This window comes from Taeniopygia guttata, chromosome 10 (assembly GCF_048771995.1).
Source record: "Taeniopygia guttata chromosome 10, bTaeGut7.mat, whole genome shotgun sequence".
In the NCBI taxonomy this organism is placed as follows: domain Eukaryota; kingdom Metazoa; phylum Chordata; class Aves; order Passeriformes; family Estrildidae; genus Taeniopygia; species Taeniopygia guttata.
Window position 1 is genome coordinate 19,475,001 of NC_133035.1, and position 20,512 is coordinate 19,495,512.

At 40.9% G+C, this 20,512-nt stretch overlaps 1 protein-coding gene across 3 annotated transcripts in view; it reads left to right on the forward strand.

Moving 5' to 3' along the window:
• IQCH (IQ motif containing H) overlaps positions 1-20,512 on the forward strand; it is a 54,204-nt gene that overhangs the window by 16,020 nt on the left and 17,672 nt on the right. For all 3 annotated transcript variants that reach the window (XM_030281777.4, XM_030281780.4, XM_012575474.5), the window contains 4 exons: positions 1,601-1,684; positions 3,743-3,918; positions 7,050-7,322; positions 10,005-10,196. In XM_030281777.4, coding sequence (XP_030137637.4) covers positions 1,601-1,684; positions 3,743-3,918; positions 7,050-7,322; positions 10,005-10,196 — 725 coding nt within the window. The remainder of the gene's footprint in view (positions 1-1,600; positions 1,685-3,742; positions 3,919-7,049; positions 7,323-10,004; positions 10,197-20,512) is intronic.

The following is a 20,512-nucleotide window of genomic DNA, read 5'->3' on the forward strand; positions in this document are numbered from 1 at the left end:
AGGTGTCCAGTGTTGGAGTATGGAATGCTCAAGGTGGGTCAGGAGGAATGTGGTTCATCCTGTCCAGTGGGAGGGCAAGGATTCACCAGCAGTGAATATTCCTCATTAATATGAATATTCCTCATTAAACCTAATGGGGTCATGCCAGTGGAAGTTAATATATATTGTCACTTCATATGTTTTATTAACCTCTCTGTGAAAAGTACAGTGCTACAACACTGCCTCAGCAGACCCTGAGCAAAATGCAAATTTTAACTTATTTAATTGCCACTTTCTTATTACTTTCAAATATTAGTGGTTTTCCAAGTGATATTTGCACGTTGTTATATAGCCTAGTTTTTAAAACCCAATGTTTTCAAGGTAAGGAAATCAGCTGCATTCTGAGGTTGACTTTTAAGTGGTTTGAAAATATTAGGCAGCATTTTTAGTGCCTTAAAATTGGATGAGAGAACAAAATGAAGCCTTGAGACTAAAGTTTAAATACTCAGAGAAAGCTTTTTTCTAATTACTGTAGCTTAATGCTAGAGGAGTAAAAAAAAAATAAAATCAATATATTTCACTTAGATGAGTTCTCCAAGTGCCTCGTACCATTGTGCTGACTGCAATATGTAAGTTTGGTGAGAAATGACCAAAAATTAAACTGGTAATTTAAATTTCTCTGTATTTTCTCATATTCTGTGTGCAATTGCTACAGCACCTTAGAATGCTGATCACTTGTAGTAATTGTCTTTGTAATTAGGCTGAAATATCCACTTTGCTGTTTTCTACATGAAAGCACTGAAATACTGAGCAGATTTTAGCCAAATTAAGTTTTCCCTGAGTTTCTGATGATTTTCCATGTGCAGATACATGGAAATGTAAAGATCTGGTTCCTGGATCAGTCAAGTTTTCCTGCCAAACACTGAAAATTGGGATTAATCCTGATGGCTTAAACAATTAATATCCCTGGTGGTGACTGCCAGCAGAGCTGTGGCTGTTTGCACAGACACCACAATTCCTTTGGAATTCCACCAATTTGAAAATTATAGCCTTAAAAATTATAGTTACAGTGCTGCTGTCATTTCCTGCAGTCTTTTTGAACGTGAGCAGGGAATCAGCTGGAATTGTGACCTGCAAAGAGATAATCCAGGCTCAGACAGGCTGTCACTCACCTTTCCTCTGCAACAAAGTGAGCAGGTAGCACTGAGACATCTCCTTAATGAAGTGGCTTTGGTGCCTTTTATCTGTGTGAAGGACAAAATTACCAGGATTCTTGCTTAATGATGGTGTCATTTTTTTTTCCCTCCCCCAGTGTTTACAAAAAAAAAAAAAAAAATTATCCAGCAACATGAAAGACTCCCAGAAAAATGGTCTGCATGTTTAAATTAGAAAACTCTGTAGGGCTGTAACATTCAGGTCTGTATTTAAAATGAGAGAAAAACATGAAGTTACATCAGTAATAAAAGTAAATTCAGAAAAATGCTGCAATGAGTGCTGTGAGATTTGAAATAAGGGGTTTTTTTCAGCTTCTTTGAATCCAGAAATCTGATTTTTTTTTTTTCCAGATCTGTACTAGGGGTTTTCTGACTGCAGTTTGAGGGGAGCTTTCCTTGTTTTCCAGGATATTCCCAGCATATCCGTGAGCACATCCCTGACCTTGCTCTCCAGCAGAACCTGCAGATGGGGAGGCTCTGTGACATCCTGGGTATGTGATCAGCTCCTCTTTCTGATTATTCCCCCAGCTGGCACTGAAAGAAAACAACACAAGGACTTTATTTTGGTATTAATATTAAATATAAAATATAATAATTAATATTAAATATAGAGCATGGAGAAGCTGAGAAGGAATTGTGGCATTTCCTGGACTTGTTATCCATAAAAAATCCTCTGCAGAGGTGGAGCAGCCTCATCCCCTGAGTGTTCAGTGCTCTCCAAAATGAGGGAGCTCACTCATGCTCACACAAAGATGTGCTACAAAACAGCCTTATTTAAACCCATTTCTATTTCCTTTTAAATCAGCAAATGAAGCAAAAGTCATCTATTTAAATTTAATTTTTTTTTTTCTGATTCTTCTTTGCTTCTTTTAAGCAAAGCAGGGAATGATGTTATTTAGCAGTGACCAACTTCATTGGCTTCCTGGAATGACATATTTTACATGATTCATGTATATTTCAGGATCATGATTATTTTATAAATGCCACTTAGTAAGTTTGGAACAAATATATATTAGATCCAGAAATTTACAGTTGCCTAAAATAATAATGTAATTGCCTTTATATATAATCTAGGCACTAATACTGGTTTTTTTCACTGTACTGTTTTTAAGTTTTTTTCTTTTTTTTTAACATGGATTTTTAAATGATAGTAACTTAAAGGGACAAAGTCACACATTAAACAGATTTTACTGATTTCTGAACATGAAAATTGGTTCTGCTGTGAAATATACCACGAGGAAGATACAAACTAGTGAAATATTAACTAAATTATGGACTGGATCACGTGCTTTACCTGTGCTTTACCTGTGCTTTACCTGTGCCTGGCAGAGGAGCACTGAGATTTTCCATTTTGGTTCGGTTTTTCTTTGGAAAAGCAGAGGATTTCCTCGCTGGCTGTGACCTCCTGTGAGTTAAGCTTTCCCTAGAGTCCCACTGTGTCCTGAGGAGACTTTCTCTCTCTTTTTAGAACAGTGCTACAGCAGTAAAATGTGCTGCAGCTTTTTGTTCCCCAAACTCACTTGAGTTGTCAGTTTTTCACTTGAGTATTGACTGGTGCTGAACTCTTCTATTAGCTATTTTTAAAAGTTTTCTGGTAAATAATTATACAAAGACTCTGACTGTGGGCTCTGTGGTACTTCAATGCCTCAGGTGAGTTCTGGCCTCACTTTTTAAATGTGGATTACTTCCCTGCAGCTCTGGCAAAACAAAATCAAGCAATGGGATCTCTTATTCATTTCAAAGGGTTTCCTTGTCCAGTCCTTGCTTTGCTGCTGTCATTCCATGGAATACCAGTTATCCCTGGCACTTGTGCATAATAAAACAATGCAAGGCTTCCCATTTTTATTTGGATCAAAATATTGGAGTGCCCTTTGCCTCAAGGCCCATTAATTCATTAGCTCATCTATTACCATTAATATTTTAGCAGAACAGAGTGGTTAAAATGTTCCCAATCTGCCTGTATAACAGATTTCCCTTCTGTGTGGACACAGCCCTTCAGCCCAAGCTGTTTTCCATGAGGAAAAGCAGATTTCCACACCGTGCTGCCCTGCACACTGCCATGCCCAGCAATGGTTATTAATGATACCCCACCCTGAGCTTTTGTGTGGGCAGCACAGGAGTAGGAACAGCCCATGGAAAATCCAGGCAGCGTAGAAAATTGCAATTTCCTCAGCTTTCTCGACTGAATGGCTCAGTTTTATAATTTACTGGCATTAATGGGATATATTTTTAAGGCTGTTCAATTCCCATTGATGTTAATGAGAGTTGGGCTCACAAACCCCCCTGCACCACTTCCCAAATCCTGCCCCAATATGTTCTGCACACGGAATCCCAGGAAGCAGCTCTTCCTTTGGGTCACTGCCCTGTCTTCAGAGAAATGCTGAAGCACAGCCAAAAGCCCTAAGATTTGGGAACTAAACCTCCTTTTTGTTTCTTTGCAGTGCTTTTTGAGGAAAGCTGTTGTGAGCAGAGGGTTGGGGATGCTGGGGTTGCTGTTGGGAGTGTTGTACCTTTCTCCCAGCAGTGAGCACTGTGCCCCTTTGTTTCAGATGCCAACGTGGACGTCATCTACATCTGCCCCCTTGCTCTGAGTGAGGAGTTACTGCAGTATTACAATAAACTCCTGGGTCTGCAGGCAGCTGTTAGATCTGGGAACCCTGAGGACATGACTGACCTGCAGGACAGGTTCAAAATTCTCACCCCTGAAGCTATAAACAGCTTCCCTGTGAGTTTGTCTTCTAATTACTACAGCTTGAGGGATGCAGTAAAATTAAATTGGAAATTTTATAACTTGCAACGCTCTGGTGCACATCAGTGAAATATTATTGCAAGTTTAAGGGCTTTACTGATTAGACTACTAGTTAGAGCATTGGAAATAAATATCCTGATTTAGGTTTATAGTCTTACTTGAGATAGTCCTAGATTGGCTATTTGTAGGCTCTTGTCCCTTCTGACTCCGTGCTTGGGACTGGGAACTTGATAGATTTATATCTCTAAGCAAATCCTAGCAATAAACCATTCTTATTACTCAAACTTTATCTCTGGCTAGCCCAGCATTCAATCATTCCTGTGTTTGCAGTGGCTCTTGCAACTAGATCCAGTGCAGAGCTCCTTAAAGAACAAGGCTTAAACAAAGTTAGGTAATAATATAGAAATCTGAGTTTCAAACAGATCAGAATAATACATAAATAATGAGCTCCAATAATACAAAAGTGATAATAATAATAGAGTAGATTCCAGACTAATAATTAATAATAGAGAAATATTGGTTCTAAACCTGTCAAGTCAGGTTTAAATCCATGTGCTAAACATGTTCCAATTAATGTACAGTGTGTACAGTGCTTCTGAAAATGCTGCAGTGCAGTGGAGACTTCACAGTGAATAATAGTTTTATATTGTGAATATTAAACCTATAGTGTCTTGGCTGGGATTTGATTTTCAGCAAACTTTGTGGCACATTTAAGGGCTTTGTTTGAAGCCCTGCTGCTGGTTTTGCTATTTTTTTTCTTTTTACATTGCACGTTGACAGTCATTGCAGGTTTTTTTCTCTGGATGCTGGATTATTTTTCCAATAGTAACTCCCAACTATGAATTAATGACAAAATCTGTCAGGAGAATTGGCACCACCAGATTTTATGTGAACCAGGTTGAGGTAACTCATGGCTCTTTAGTGGCATTCACCTATTTATGTGCAAAATACACCTTGTTTTCATTTAATATGTGTTCTTTACCATATAATAATTAACATTTTTAATGAATGCATCCTCTGTGTGGAGAGGAATCTGCCCTGAACTGCTCCTGGTCATCCCTTGGCTTCAGTGCCAATTTGGGCTGTGTAAGGGTTTGAACTTTCTAAGCTCTTTTAAAAGATCATTCTCCTGGGTTATTGAATAAAAAGCTTTTATTGCACCTAATGGATTGAAATTTATTCCCAATCAATGAAAGTGTGGCTTGAAGGCCACTTCAGAGGGCTCCTTTTAGCAATTCCAGAGGCACAAATCAGCCTTGCACGTTTTCCCAGCTGTTTTGGTGGAACTGGATGGAAGGCGAATGTGTGGAAAAGGCACAGTTGGTCCTGATCCTGCACTTGAGGGGTGTCCAAGTGGAGGCAGCTTTGCTCTCCTGGTGATCCTGATGCCAAGGTCAGATCTGGGATCTTGGGAAGCTGAAAACAAAACAGAAATCAAAGGTTTGAGAGCCCAGAACTTTGGTTAATCCCACATCCCCTCTTCCTGCTGCAATCCCTCAGTTCTGCTTTTCCCTGCTCTCCCTCCTGCTCCCACATACTCTGGCAGCTCTAGCACTCTCAAAAAGCAGGAATGAGGCAGCTTTTACAGCCTGGCCTCCTTAATTCATTGTAAAATCCATTCTTGAGGGTCACAAAGCAAATCTCCTCCCTACAACCCCACTGTGGCCCCAGGCTGGGAATGGATCCTGTTCCCTGCATGCAGAACTCTGGGATGGGCAGGGAGCTCCCTGCTTTGCACCAGTGCTCAGTAAAGGGAATCCATGGGTCACAGCTTGAAGTGTCTTGGCTTTAAAACCCAAAGGGCTCCAGGTAACTTGTTTGCTGTTCTTTTCATCCTTAAACCTCTGTAATTCTCTTTTTTCTGCTGGAGCTTTGGGGAGTGTCCCTTCCTGCTGTCCTTGCAGTGTGCCCAAATCCTTCACAGAGAGATTTGGGCACTTTTTGGAGCTGTGGTGGGTGTGAGAAGGCACCAAGGGACTGACAGAAGGGGATTCCTTGTGTTCTTTTCCAGCATCATCCTCCCTATCCAAACAATGAAATCAGCATTTCTACTTCAGTCCCTGGCAATGAACATCCAGGACTTGGAAGGAAAATATTCTGTGTTCTTCATTGCTGGAAATCCCTGGCAAATCCAGGATTTACATTATCCTGAAAATTCCTGAGGCCTAAATGAGATGAAATCTCAATAGGAAGATTATTTTCTCCTTGCTGGGATTATGATTTGTCCATGATAATTTATTGCAGTGGATTTCTCTTGTGCAGTTTCTTCATCCCTGTGTCATCCTCAGTATATTTTTGGGAAAAGAATAGGAATATATGCAGGCCATGCATGGGATATGTTGTTTAAAACATCTTTGAGGTTTCACCAGCCATGAGTGATATTCTTAATTTAAATTCAGAGCTTATAGGACATGTCATGAGCTGCTTGTTCAGCAATAGATCTTTTTTTGGGAAAAAATGAGAAATTCCTTCCAAAAAGTTGGAACCTTTGTATTTTAAGCGTAAAAAAACTACACAAAACTGCTCCACTCTCCTTAAGTGGTCCTTTAGATCAGCAATCAGAGCTCCTGTGAAATGGAAATGTGCATCCCCAGTAATTTAATGTAAGCACTGAAAGCTTTTGTAAATCAAAGTGTTTTATTCTCAGAGAATCACTTCAAATACCACTGAACTGTGTGGGAAACACATTCCCTGCTATGGGGGGGGGGGGGATTCTTCATTTTTTTATTGATTTTTAGGAGCTCTGGAGTTAAACCATGCCAGGAGTGTTGCTGAGATGAATCACTATTATCCAAAGGCCAGCAGCCTCTGTGCCTGACAGAAGGATAATTCCACACGGATCAAATAAATACAGATGTGTAGTAATTAGTTCTATTCCCAACGAGGCCATTTCCAACCCACTAAAGATGTGCACGATTATGGAGCCTCACCCCAACAGCTTTTATCAATTTAAACGGCTAAGCTACAGGATAGGTCATAACCCAGCCTGCTATTAATAATGTATTTATTGTGGGCAACATTAGGAATTAGGGGAAGAAAAAAAAAAAACAAAACCATCAACAAAAAAACCCCACTTTTCATAAGAATAAATGTTCTCTTTTTTTCAGGAGCATCACTTGTGCCTGGCCACTGTGCTCAAGTACAGCCCCAGGACCCTGCAGAGGCTCCAGGCTCTGCTCCAGGGCAGGGATGCCTACGTGGTTGGGGGTGTTCCCCACCTGGATGATTTGGCAGTGGCTGACCAGCTCCAGGTGCCACTTTTGGGCTCAGAGCCAGCAGTGGCTCAGCTCTACAGCACCAAGTCTGGCAGCAAGAGAATCTTTGCCAGTGCTGGGGTGCCAACCCCTCCTGGAGAGCAGGACATCCACAGCAGGGAGCAGGTGAGCTCTGGGGTCAGGGTTTGGGTCATTCCAGTAACTCAATTGAGGAGACCCTCATCAATGAGCAATAGTTTCACATTGCAAATATTAAACCTACAGCGTCTTGGGTTTGATTTTTAGCAAACTTTGTGGTACATTAAGGGGTTTTGCTTGAAGCCCTATTGCTGGTTTTGCTTTTTATTTTTCTTTTTCAACTGAATTTTCACAGTCATAGCAGGTTTTTTTCTGGATGCTGGGTTATTTTTTAATAGTAACTCCCAACTATTTTTCCAGTAATAACTCCCAAACTCTCATGGGTTTGATCAAGTCTTGGGTGAGGTTGGGTCCTTTTTTTTGCTCAATTAAATGCAGTTTGCCCAAGGCAGGAAGGAACACAATTACCCTGGGGTTCTTCATGGGCTTGAGGATATAAAGTGTTTGGTCCAATATTTGAGACAGTTTGTGCTGCTGCCCCGTGGGTGAAATCATGAAATGAATCCATTTTACCAGTGGCTGAAGATGCACATTTTGCAAAAATGCTTGTTCTAAGGGAAGAAATCCCCTCTTCAGTCAGCCTGTTCCCACTGAGGTTCACTGAGCATCTTTGCAGTTTTACTTTGTGCCCAGCCTGTCATGGCTAAATTCATCTCTCTTGTTGGCATGGCCAGTAGGAAAATATCAAACCCCCATTGAACTGGAATTACGAGGCACAAGAGGTTTCTGTACTTTCATTTTGCATGTTTATTTTGCAGCCAGTTCCTCAGTATTTTATTCTCTAAGCTGATTTTGCAATTTACAATGATATGTCTAAGTATTTATTTTTAAAAAGCAACATTTTTATGGTGGTGTTACTTCTCATCCAGGGAAATAATCATTGCTAAGGGTTTTTGTAGGTGCTCCTGTTTCTTCAAGAGGCTTTTCACATTGCTTTAGTTTTTATTAATCACCTTTAGCACTGAACAGTCTAAGCTACACAAATCCATTGCAACTTCTCCAGTAGATGAAATAAATATATGATCAATGACCTGCAAAACAGCTGTTTGATTTATTTGATTTACGTAAATTATTTAACAATACTTCTGGTTCATCCTGCAGGGTTATGGAATTTCTCCTTCTGTTGTTTGCTTGTATGAAATATTGACATTTTAGGTTAAATAATCAAAGCGAGGTGACACCATGGTAAAGCACAATTCAATTTTCACTTAAAGATAGCCCATAATTCTTTGTGATTGGTACAGTCCTTACAGGATTATTGATCCTTTTCATTATTGTAGGGGGAGCCCTCAAGAAAAACACATTTATGTGATTCTCAAAAGCCACAAATGGAACACATGTAATTGTATTTTAGGTCAATCTTTAAAAAAAAAAAAAAAGAAACAAAAATCCCTCAAATTACTCTGTAAAATGTGGAAGACTCCAGCCAATGCAACAAGATCTGAGAATACGTTTACCAGGTTCAAAGTCATTTGCAGTTTCTAAGAAGCTAATTGCATCCTGCACCAGCTGGGCAAAAGGCATTTGAAAGCCATTTAAATCTGTGTACATACACAAATAAATAATTAGCATTTTTATAAAGCCTGCCTGGTACCTCCTCCGTGCATTTATAACCATGGAATGCACTCTCCAGTAGGAAAATTTCCCAGCTGTTTTGGCTGGTGTTACCCTGGCACATTTTTGCAAATAGCATCGTCCATCCCGTTTATGGAGCACTTCTGGTGATCCAAAACCTCAGACAAAACCCAAAAAACAACACCTGGGCAGGCAAATTCCTCTGTGCCAAAGGCAGGGATGAAGGCCACGGAGTCTTCCAAGGCTGCTTTCAATCCATACCCAGCAGCTGAAGCAACACAAACACCTCTGAGAAAATGGACCCATATTTTCGGATTGTGCCCTCTCCTGACCCACACATGGGGCAACTAAGAGGTGTCTAAAAACTTTTATTCCATTTTCAGTCTAATGAGAAGGGTGAGACAATACAGATGTTATTTTAATTCACACCACCACAATCAAAAACCAACTGTTTCCTAATTACATTTTAAGTGTTTCTTGGCCTATCAGTTTTAGCCACACCATGCTGTAAATGCCTTAAAGCCAATCATCTAAAATCACCCTTTGTGGGTCCTGCTACAATGCATCTTTCTAAGTTCTATTTCTCTAAAATATCTAGTTTTATTTGGAAGGCCATCCTTTGAAACTTTTTCTAGTTCCTTTTCTCTCTCAGCAATGTCTGTCCTATTCCATGGCATTTCTAACTCAGCATTTCTTATCTCAAGGTTTGCCTACAGATGCACACTACGTGTCTTCTGTCAGGCTTTGAGAATTTTGTACAAATCCATTTCCCACATTCCCCCCTCTCTTTTGAACAGAAAAAACTTCTTTGATGGCTTTGTCCGTTGATTGCTGTGCACAGAGAAGTACACGGGACATTATTAACATTGTCACTATAATTATCAGTGTAAATAAACTTATTTTGTAAACCTCCTTCAGCCAAAGGAGCAAAACTTTGTATTTCAAATCAGCCATCTAACTAAGTCATCACAGCATGTGTGCCTTCTGCCAGGCTTTCTCTACAAATCCATTTCCCACATATATTCAGGTAAAATAAACGTTAATAAATGTCCCAGATAAATAAATGGGAGCTGGAAGTGTGAGGAGCATTTTGGTGCTGTCCCATGTGAAGGATTTTGTGTCCTTGCTCTGCAGCTGCTCCGTGCTCTCAGCCAGCTCATCCTGGACAATCTGGAGGTGCAGCGCTGGCTCTTCAAGGTGGATGATGAGCGTGGAGGAGATGGCACTGCCTTCTGTGATGTCGTTTCCCACCTGGAATGTCACCCCTGGATCCAGAGGGCACGACAGGGACACGGCCCCGAGGGCTGGAGCGAGAGCCAGGCTCGTGTGAGTGACAAAATTGCATCTCCTGCCTTGTCGTGGCTCTTCAGTGTTCCCTGAGGTCCCTTCTCGCTGTAAATCTCCTCCCTGAGCTTTCACTTGAAGGTAAATGCTGATAGCACAGCCCAGCTTGGCTTCACAAAGCAGCAATAATTCAAATCAAACAGGGAAATCTTCCAAAATCTTCCAAAATCTTTCTTTCTTCCAAAATCTTTCCTTCCAAAATCTTTCCTTCTTCCAAAATCTTTCCTTCTTCCAAAATCTTTCTTTCTTCCAAAATCTTTCTTCCAAAATCTTTCCTTCTTCCAAAATCTTTCCTTCTTCCAAAATCTTTCCTTCTTCCAAAATCTTTCTTCCAAAATCTTTCCTTCTTCCAAAATCTTTATTTCTTCCAAAATCTTTCCTTCTTCCAAAATCTTTCCTTCTTCCAAAATCTTTCTTTCTTCCAAAATATTTCTTCCAAAGTCTTCCAATATATGAAGGAATACCTGGCAGCCAACTGTGGAAGGACTTGCGTTGTAGCACTTCTGTGCAATAATGGACAGGGTTTATACATTTTTTTGGTATAAGTGTTATATTTTTTTTTTATCTAAAGTGAGGACATATAAAGGAAAGTTTATAGGCAGCACAGCCTAATCTCCATAAAAAAATGGAATTATTTCCACAGAAATTTGGAATTATTGAAACAAAGATTAATTGGGATTGGGATTAAAATAGTTGAACACCACTAATTTGAAATCATACAAACTGATTGCTTTTTCAGCTGTTTTGCTATGGATTATTTTTCCTGGATGTTTTGCCTCATTAATAACTTTTAAACCTGTATGAGACAACACTTGTAGGTTTTGGTGATCATTAAACTCCTGCAACTTTTATTACCCGGGGTGTTCAGGTAAGGAGAGCCATCTATAAAAATCTAACTAAGGGAAATATTAGAGCATGAACTCAGGTACTCCCAGATTCCCAAGAATCCCCAGGATTGAGAGGCTGGAAGATGATAGATTTTAACTGCAGAAAAATCCATATGAAACCACCCTTTATTATTCTGGCATTCCAAGAACTTGTAGCTTAAATATTCATTGGTATTTAAATGTGTTAATTTCAATAAGCATTTGATATTTCTGTATATCTTGCCAAATTCATTCCTAATGTAATGGTTTTAAAGCCAGAAGGAATGTATCCAGAAAAATTGTTTCATTTACATAAACTACTCATTATAGCTCCTCTGATTTTTTTAATTCAATCAAAACGGGTTTGAAATTTGGGGTTGATTGAATTATATTGTATATTAAAGTTTCAAATTGGGCTGATTACGGTTCTGCTGCGTTTGACAGATACAAAATAATTCCACTTTATAAAACAGAGTTCCTGATAGAAAGCTGAAGGGATAATTCCTCTGATCTGCAAGTTAGGCAGGATGAAGCAGAGCCCTGAAAATCCACCCCAGTGGGACACAAAGCTCAGGATGTATCCAGGTGCTGAGTCAGGACACAACCAGGAGTCAGCAGCTCCACTTCTATCCCTGATTTCAGTGGCATTCCCTGTTTCTATGCCTTTTAAATTCTTTCCCTAAGTGCTTCTGCATCAGGGCCGCAGTGAGCCCTGACTTCCTTTGGTTTTCCTTTTTACTCCATTTACCTCGAGCTTGGATACAACCAGTGAGAAGCCCTTAAATGCAAACACATGTTGGAACTTGGGAAATAAAATGGAATAAGGAATTTGATGTCATTTCCCAGAGTCAGCAGACAAATCCAGGCCAATGCTGACGTGGGCTTTGGCCAAGTGTTGTCCAGAGAAGTTCTGGCTCCTGATCCCTGCAAGTGTCCCAGGCTGGACAGGCCTTGGAGCAGCCTGGGATGGTGGAAGGTGATGGAATGGGATTGAGGCCTTGTCAAGGCTGGCCTAAAACAGAGGCTGGACAGTGTTACAGAATAAATCAGGGATTTACTCAAAGGATCTCCTCCATGGATCCACCTTGGGCAGCACCAGAGCCCAGCCAGGGCTGCCCCAGGATGAACCAAAATGGCCCCAAAATGCACGAGCGCTCCCGGGGGCTCTCCCTGGGATCAGCTCTGCTCCATTGGCACCTTGGAGTTCATTGTCCCATTCCAGCTTTAGCCCAGGCAGTCCCATCCTGCTTGTTTTTCTCTCTCCAGCCCACGGTGTTTGTGCTCCTGGGCTGAGATTTGGATCATTGTCCTTGGTGCCCAGCTGGGGCAGGAATTGTTTTGTCTCTGCTCTGTGCAGAGAGCTCAGCATCCCCTGATATGGAGCCCAGACCCAGCTCAGCATCCCCTGATATGGAGCCCAGACCCACACACTAAAGCAGCACAGAATCTGAAAAGAGAAAAGCTCAAACCTGAGGGATCAGGATGATCCTGAAAATCCCTCCCAATCCAAACCGTTCTGTGATTCTAAAGTGTGGAACTTGCTGCTGTTTTGAGCACCTTGAACGTTTGCTCCCATTTCCCTGCCTTCCACATTTGCCCTCTTTTGAAAGAAGGGCTGGAAGCCTCCCTGAGCCTCAGCACCGAGAGCAGAGGATTAAAACACTCCTTTGTCAGGGATCACCATTGTAATGATGCACATTTAAACATCAAAGCAGGAGTTTGTGCTTTCATGTCCTGGTGCAGTGTGGGGACCTGGTTCCTTTGATAATGAAGACGTCGTGTCACTGCCACACACAAACGGATGCTGGCAGGTTATTAAAAAATTCAGCTTCTTGATGAAAGACTATCCTGCAGGCTAGGAGCACAGTGAAAAGCCTCTCCATTCTGGTGGAATTATTAGAAATGAGAACAAGACTGTAAGCACTAAATTATGGTAATACTTACAAATAGCATCATTTGCATAGCAGTTTAAGACACGCCACCCAGATTTTCCTCAGTGGCGTGGTGTAGGCAACAGATTAAAAATAATGGACTTTGGTGAGTTTGAACTGTGTAAAAATCTATTCCAGCTAAAAATGAGCCTGATTTTAGATTCCTCATTGCAAATACAACATCGGGGCAGACCTTAATGCACGACAGGATTATGGATGGGTTTCACCTTGTAAACTTAATACAGCCTCTGAGTTATCTGAACAATTAATTTGCAACTGCAGGAAGGGCTGAATTCATAAACTGCAAAATGTTTCCAAATCCATCAGCCCCCTGTGCACTGCCCATGTCTGTCTGCAGAGGAATTTCATCCTGAGGCCCAGAATCCAATGGCCCCGTAGCCAGAGAACTGCTGTATGTTTGGCACTTGTGGGGTTGTTTCTGGAGACATCTTCCAGTGTGAAAAGAACATCAGGGTCTGGCCCTAGTTGTACACAAAAAAAAAGAATAAATACTGAGTCTCCTTATCAGATTAATTGTATCTTGTAGGGTGAATGATGACTGTAGGGAACAAATAATTTCATTTTTAACATCTGCCAGTCTTCTGTACTAATTCAAGCTTCAATCACTCCACGCATAGCACAAAAAATGGTTTCGTTGCTGTAAGAATAAGTGAATAGTTTTTTTGAATTATGTAGCTAAAGATATCCATAATCGTTATTAATATATGGTATAGCTGGGCATCTCACTCCTGCTCAAAGTCAGCAGCTCAGATTCTGGAAAATCTCACCCAAACTTTTATGGACCCTTGCTGGGAGACTCTGAATTCATGGAAAATTCTCATTATTGCTGACACAATCTCTGGCTTAGAGGGATTCTGACTTCTTGGAGGCTGGGAGAGTATCCAAGAAATGGATATGCTCACTCTGTCTTCACATTTTCCTTTTTCTTTGGACTCAAACTCCCAAAACTCTTCCCTTTTAGGGCAAAGAGAACATCACCTTCCAGTTGGCATTGCCTTTTTTCTTCTTTTAACAACTCCCTTTTGTATAAATAACATGGGGCTGCAGGATCCCATCCTCTTGTGTAACTATGGAACTGTAGTAAATCACTAGATTAAATTACTACTGAAATTAATTTTAGAATTATCTTTTACTACCCTGTGACTTAATTAACCACCAGGACCAACAACATGGTGTGAGTTTATCTAACAGCAAGTCTGAAAGTAACAAAGATCAGGCTGGAGACAGAAAGAAAGGGATAGAGAAGAGCTGAAAATCCAGGGATGGAACAAGACACAGAAAAACAAGCAACAAATACTCTCTGAATAAGCCCTTAAAAGTGGTGATAGCTACACAACCATTTCAAAACTCTCCATCAAATATCTGTCATAGAGGGAAAAAAAAGGATTTAATGCACTTGGGCAGCCCTTGCTAGAAAAATGTTTGAGTTTTACTCCTGGAGTTGAGTCTGAGGATTTTGTCTGTTTCTTTTCCTTACAGGTTATAATTCAGTTAATTTATTGCTATGAGGAAATTAGAATATTTTTAACAGGTGACAAATCTGGACAACTTTTGGTCTGAATCACCTAAAACAAGATTTGGATGCTGCTTGCAGGATTTTGAAATGATTGCTGTTGGGAAATAGGAATGCCAAATGCTGGATGTTCCTTTAAATGAGCCGTTTTTTTGGTCAGCTTTTAAAATGTCTGTAGTAAGTAATAGATGCATTTTGGGATTAGCTGGCAATCAGGAATAGTGGGGAGCAGATTGTGTCCTGATTAGATGAATTCCATGTACTAAGATTCCCACGTCTTATTTCTTTACTGAGTTCAGGAATTCAGAGTAGGATGTGTGTGCAAACAAATCAGGATAAAACCAATCCATCAAAAATTGTAATTTCAGAAACCTGCCACTGCCAGCACACTCCTTCCTGACCCCCTTTGAACACAGCAGAGCTTCCTAACACTGCTTTTTTCCTGATTTTTTATTCATTGATCTTAGTGTAACACCTAAAGCCCACGGAGGGGGTTCTTGGGGAAGGACACAGCTGTGCACATGGAATTGCAGGTGTGGTATTTTTCCAGCCTGAAGAGGGCCAGAAACTCTGACAGATCCCCACAAAATGTATTTCCAGCATTTTCGCATTTCATCTAACAGATACCATGTTTGACAGGGAAAGAAAAGGAGCCCAAAGACTTCAGGAAGAGCTCGATGATGGAAAGGAGTAGTGCCGGAGGTTTCTTAGTGTGAGCAGAGCAGTTATTCCAAATAATTGAAATATTCATTGCACCTGCAAACAATCCTCAGTTTATTAAGATTATCTGCACGTGATGAGCAAATAAATAAATAAAATAAAGCAGAATTGTATCCCTGGGCTTGGTGAAATCCAGAATATCATCCCTGAACCACAAGCAGGGGCTCTGCAAGCTGTTGGGCTGTGTGTCCTATTGATTTAATATGCTCCTAATCAGTACATAAAGCTATAGGCCTGCAGTGTTAATTTTTCATATGCTTACAAAGTACCCTTTGATTTTCTGTCACGCGTTAATTACAGCGTTTTGCCATTAAATAGGAAGCTTTGTGTAAACTAATTACTAGGTAATCATTGTCTACCGCCAGCGTGCTGTTCCTACCTTTTATTTTATTCGAGAAATGCACAGATCTCAGTCTGGAACCACTATACCTTCCAGCCATTAGCTCTCACTAATTCATAGCATTATTGTGCTAAGATTGTAGGAGTTGTAATTGTTGTGGTATCAGTGCTGTTAATTACCGGAGTAAACAGTTGAAATGGTGCCAAGGTCTATTGTACAAGGCAGAGGAAAAGGAGGTTTAAATGTTACTTCCACCATCTGGGGACTGGAGGAGAGGCAAATGCTCGAAAACAGCAGTGAGGCAATATCAGAACTTCAGCTCCAGGGTTTGAGGCCATATGGATCCAGAATATTTTGAATCAATTGAATTTAAGTGCCAGTTTGTAGCAATAACAGTGGGGAAGGAGAGGATAAAGCAAGAGCACTAAAGAAATCTGAAATGCCTTAATGTTCTTGCAGCCAATAAAGTGCCTGCTTGGATTATTTTAAAAATGTTTGTTTTGCTAAAATCCAAAAAGTAACACATAGGCAGCTTTGGGAATAAAGGGAGTTTAAGTGTGTGTTGTTTGTGAAAAACAATGCAGGTTTTGTCTGACAATTCCTGTAGCATTACAGCAATTTCCATAAAATTCCAAGGAAGTGACTCTGGGTTGTTTTTTTTTTTTCTTTCTGAAACCACATTTTTGGAATTCATTAGAATATTTTGTTTAAACCAGAAAGGAGAGCAAGTCACAGAAGTGTAGTAAATTTATAGAGATTGAAAAAGAGGAAAGTCAATTAATTGGGGAAATAATTTTCATCTGAGGGCGTCAGAATTGTTTGTGCACTTGCAGAAATCTCTCTAAATACAGGAAAATGCACTTGCAGAAATCTCTCTAAAATACAGGAAAATGCACTTGCAGAAATCTCTCAAACACAGGAAAATGCCTTCAAACATTCCTGATCTCATTTTATATGAGAATTAACATCCCAGTGTCCCGAAATTACAAACGCTGCCTTTGAAATAAATATATGATTATTGTTTTGAAGAGAGATTTTTAAAGATCATGACAATTATGTTTTCTTTGATCTGAAGGAAGATGCGGGGAACCTTGAACATGCAGGATGCACCTTGCAAAAGACACAATTTGGAATATTTATATACTAATTATCCTAATCTCAAATTAACATTCATTGGATAAACAAGCAGAATTATTTGAGGAGTTCACAGCACTTTGAAGATCTTTTTTCTGGCTGATTTTTGGCAGCACAGATTCGATCTTTGATTTCCCTGCGTAGATTGTTTTCCGAGCAGGGGTCTGGCAGCAAATTGCTGCTGCCAGTTTCGGAGTGTTTGCAAGAAATAGGAAGGATCTCTCTTCCTAAACAATCCTGGTTTATTTATTTTTTATTGGTCTGTTAGCAGATGTTAAAGTAGTTCAGGGCACAATGTAAACATGTGCTTTTCAATGGATGCTAAATAGGAAGGTGCACAATGAAAGGAGCAGTTGGGAGAGGGTTTGGAGCAGGGCAGAGGGGGTTTTGTGGGGTTTTTGTGTGTCTGTGCTTGAATTTAGAATTAAAAGAGAAGTGCTTGATCTTTCAGTGCCCAAACCCTCCAGGCCGGCCGGAGAACCGTGGCCCCATGTGGTGCGAAGAAAGGAGCAGCACTTGAAGGACTGGAGGTTTGAAAGGGAGCTGAGCTCCTTGTTCTGGGAGCCTGGCAGGGGCTGGTTTTGGGGTTCATTGAAGCGTGGCAGATGTGCCTCAGCCCCACAAAAACCCCTCGAGTGGGAGCAGGATGGGAGCGAGTGCAGGATTGTAGGTCTGTGCTCAGCACCCCTCCATGGCAGGCAGCTGAAATGGGCCATTAGCTATCAGGGAAAATTGTCTTTGCTCCTTTCAGCAGATGGAGCAAATATTTTACAAAGCAATTTTACATAGGAAAAGCATTTGTGTGAGACGGTAATGACGGCTGTTTGCCATGATGGGACCCGAGCTCTGAACATGCTTTCCCAGCTCTGGGGAAGGCAAAATTGGCACTTTTTGAATTTTAAAATTTGCAGTTAACAGTGAAAAGCCCAGGCTTTAAATCAGGTGGCAAACTTCAAGCAAATAGAGGGTTCTCAGTGTGTCACTTCCAAAGCCATTCCCAGTTTTAGAGATCTCTCCATTTATTCTGTTCACTGTGGTACTTTTGTGCTTCTGGCCAGGGTGAATGAGGAAAAAAGTGTCCAATCAGTTTAATTTGCAAAATAGGAAATAATGGCAGCTACTTGGACAATTGGGCAGCACTCACTGGCTTCTTCCACGGTTGCTGGTGCCACTGAGAACATCAGAACGAGCTGGGCTGGAGCAGTTCCCACCCAGACTGGAGTAAGTTATCCCAGCTCCACTGAGCACAAGAGAAAGGATGGACTTACAAATGGCAGGAATTGTCATTGTGCCCTCCAAGGGACATAAATTGCCACAGCTCCACTGACTGCAGCAGAGTCGTGGCACTTTGTATTGCTCAGGAGCTCTCTGCTGATTTTATTCCTCTCTGGCCCACTCAGCTTTCCTTTAAAGGAATCTGGAGTTCCTTTCTTCACTCTGTTTGCTTGCAAGGTCTAAATAATTTCCTTTCCATCTGGTTTTTAGCTAAAAAGCCCTGTGTCTTACACATCCTGCTCTGCAGCCTCTTGCTTTCCCCAGATCTTTCTTCCTATTTCTTCTTCCTATTTATTTATTTCTCTCCTTTTCATCTTTTCTTTCTTTTCAGCTTTTCTTTCTTTTTCTTTCTGTCTCCAGCAGATTTCCTACCACTGCCTTCAACATCTGCCACGCTTGGTCCTAATTCTGTGTTGCAACTGCCTAAGAAAACCTTTCAAAATTCATCTTGCAGAAGGGTGAGAAATTATTTCTCATTTAGTGGGAAAAAGCTGTAATTTTTTTTTTTTCAGTGCTTTTTCATTGTTATTAAAAGGTGCTAAACCAGTTTGGAGAGATGTAAAGATTTCTACACGATGTAAACAATATTTGGGCTGCTCATTTTTACTGCTACTAAGAAACATCAGCTGCAAGGTTTGAACAAATGCTCCCTGTTTCTGTTTAGCTGTGGTCCTGGATTGTTTTGGGCCACATCAAGAGAGAAAACATTGGTAGGCTCTGCTGGAGATACTGTCCAATTTAAATGAAATTAGCCAGCTGAGCACTGATCCTTTTAAAAGGTTTGACTTCATGAGTGAATGCTGGATCCGGGCTTGAATTTGCCTACTAAAACTCCCTATAATCAGGATTATTGCCTTTTTAGAGCTTACAGTTGCAAAAAAACCCCTCCAACCAGCATTGCAGGAGCTGATCTTTACAGGATGAATCCCTTCTGTGAGCACCCTGACAGCCCAGGCATTGTGCTTGGGGCTCAGGGAGGTTTGGCACATTTTCTTGAATTGATTATTTGTTTAAAATCCTGCTTTGTTTCTCTCAGCCAGGTTTGGTGCTCACATCCTTCACCCTCACCAGAGCTGTGGCTGCCCCTGGATCCCTGGAAATGTCCAAGGCCAGGTTGGAAGCTGGGATAGTGGCAGGGATGGGATTTAAGTTCCCTCCCAACCCAAACCATTTCAGGATTCCATGATTTATTATCCTAAAGCACCATCCTTCAATGTGCAAGAAGAACTTTGAAAAGGCAGAGAAAAAGCCCCTTGGAAGTTCTGCCTGATTTTGCAGCCAGGTTAGGGAGGTTTCTTCCACAGCCACGTGTGAAAGGAGAGACAGCTCAGAACTGTAGCACTGGAAATTTGTGTCCCAGTTCAATTGTTCCTTACACAACCTTGAGCACAGCACTCCCAAAAGCCTCCACATCCAGCAGAGGTTTCTGGGTTTTTTTCCCCCCTGTGATTTATCAAAATCTTCCAGGCAGCCACTGCACACCTCTTGCTTTGTGTGTTTTTATATTTCTGTTTAAATTCCTTGCTAGCCCAAGCCAGCAGGTCTCAGGGATGAGGTGGGAGTGACAGAGGTGTTGCTGGGTGTGCTGCCAGCTGGGAACTGATTTGTGGGGCAGCAATTCCAGCCCATCCATCACGGCTCACATCCTCTCTCCAAAGCTGAGAGGATTTTCATGAGCCACCTCAGCCTGTGCCTTGTTAGCTCAGCAATAATTCAGCACAAACACAAACCCACACAAGGCCAATGGATATTTGCTCACTGCTCTTCTGTTTCAGCCAGCTCAGCCATCCAAAACCAAAATTCCTCCTTCAGATCCTGAGGAAATGAGCAGGGTAAAGACCTGAAGTTGGGTAAATTCTGAGCTTGGATCTCATGTTTTATGTGCTTCATTGTTTTTTGGGTAAATTCTGAGCTTGGATCTTGTGTTTTATGTACTCCATTGTTTTTGGGTAAATTCTGAGCTTGAATCATGTGGTTTATGTGCTTCATTGTTTTGGGTAAATTCTGAGCTTGAATCATGTGGTTTATGTGCTCCTTTGTTTTTGGGTAAATTCTGAGCTTGGATCTCATGTTTTATGTACTCCATTGTTTTTGGGTAAATTCTGAGCTTGAATTGTGTTTTATGTACTCCATTGTTTTTGGGTAAATTCTGAGCTTGAATCATGTGGTTTATGTGCTCCTTTGTTTTGGGTAAATCCTGAGCTTGGATCTCATGTTTTATGTGCTCCTTTGTTTTTGCCATGAGGTTTTGCTGCTTAGTGTATTGATCTACTGACTAAAACCATTTTAACCCCTTTTTTTGGTGAAATTTTTAAAGTCAAGAACATCTTTTTCTCCTCATTATATGATAGGAGCCCACATATCCCATATCAGCATCACCATCTGAGCACCTCCATATTTTTAAGGTGTTTTCCCCCTCAGTTGTCCCCCTTCCATGGCTGGGCAGCTGAGGCCCAGGTGGAAAATGCCTTTCCTGCAGTCTCAGGGTGGCTTTTCCA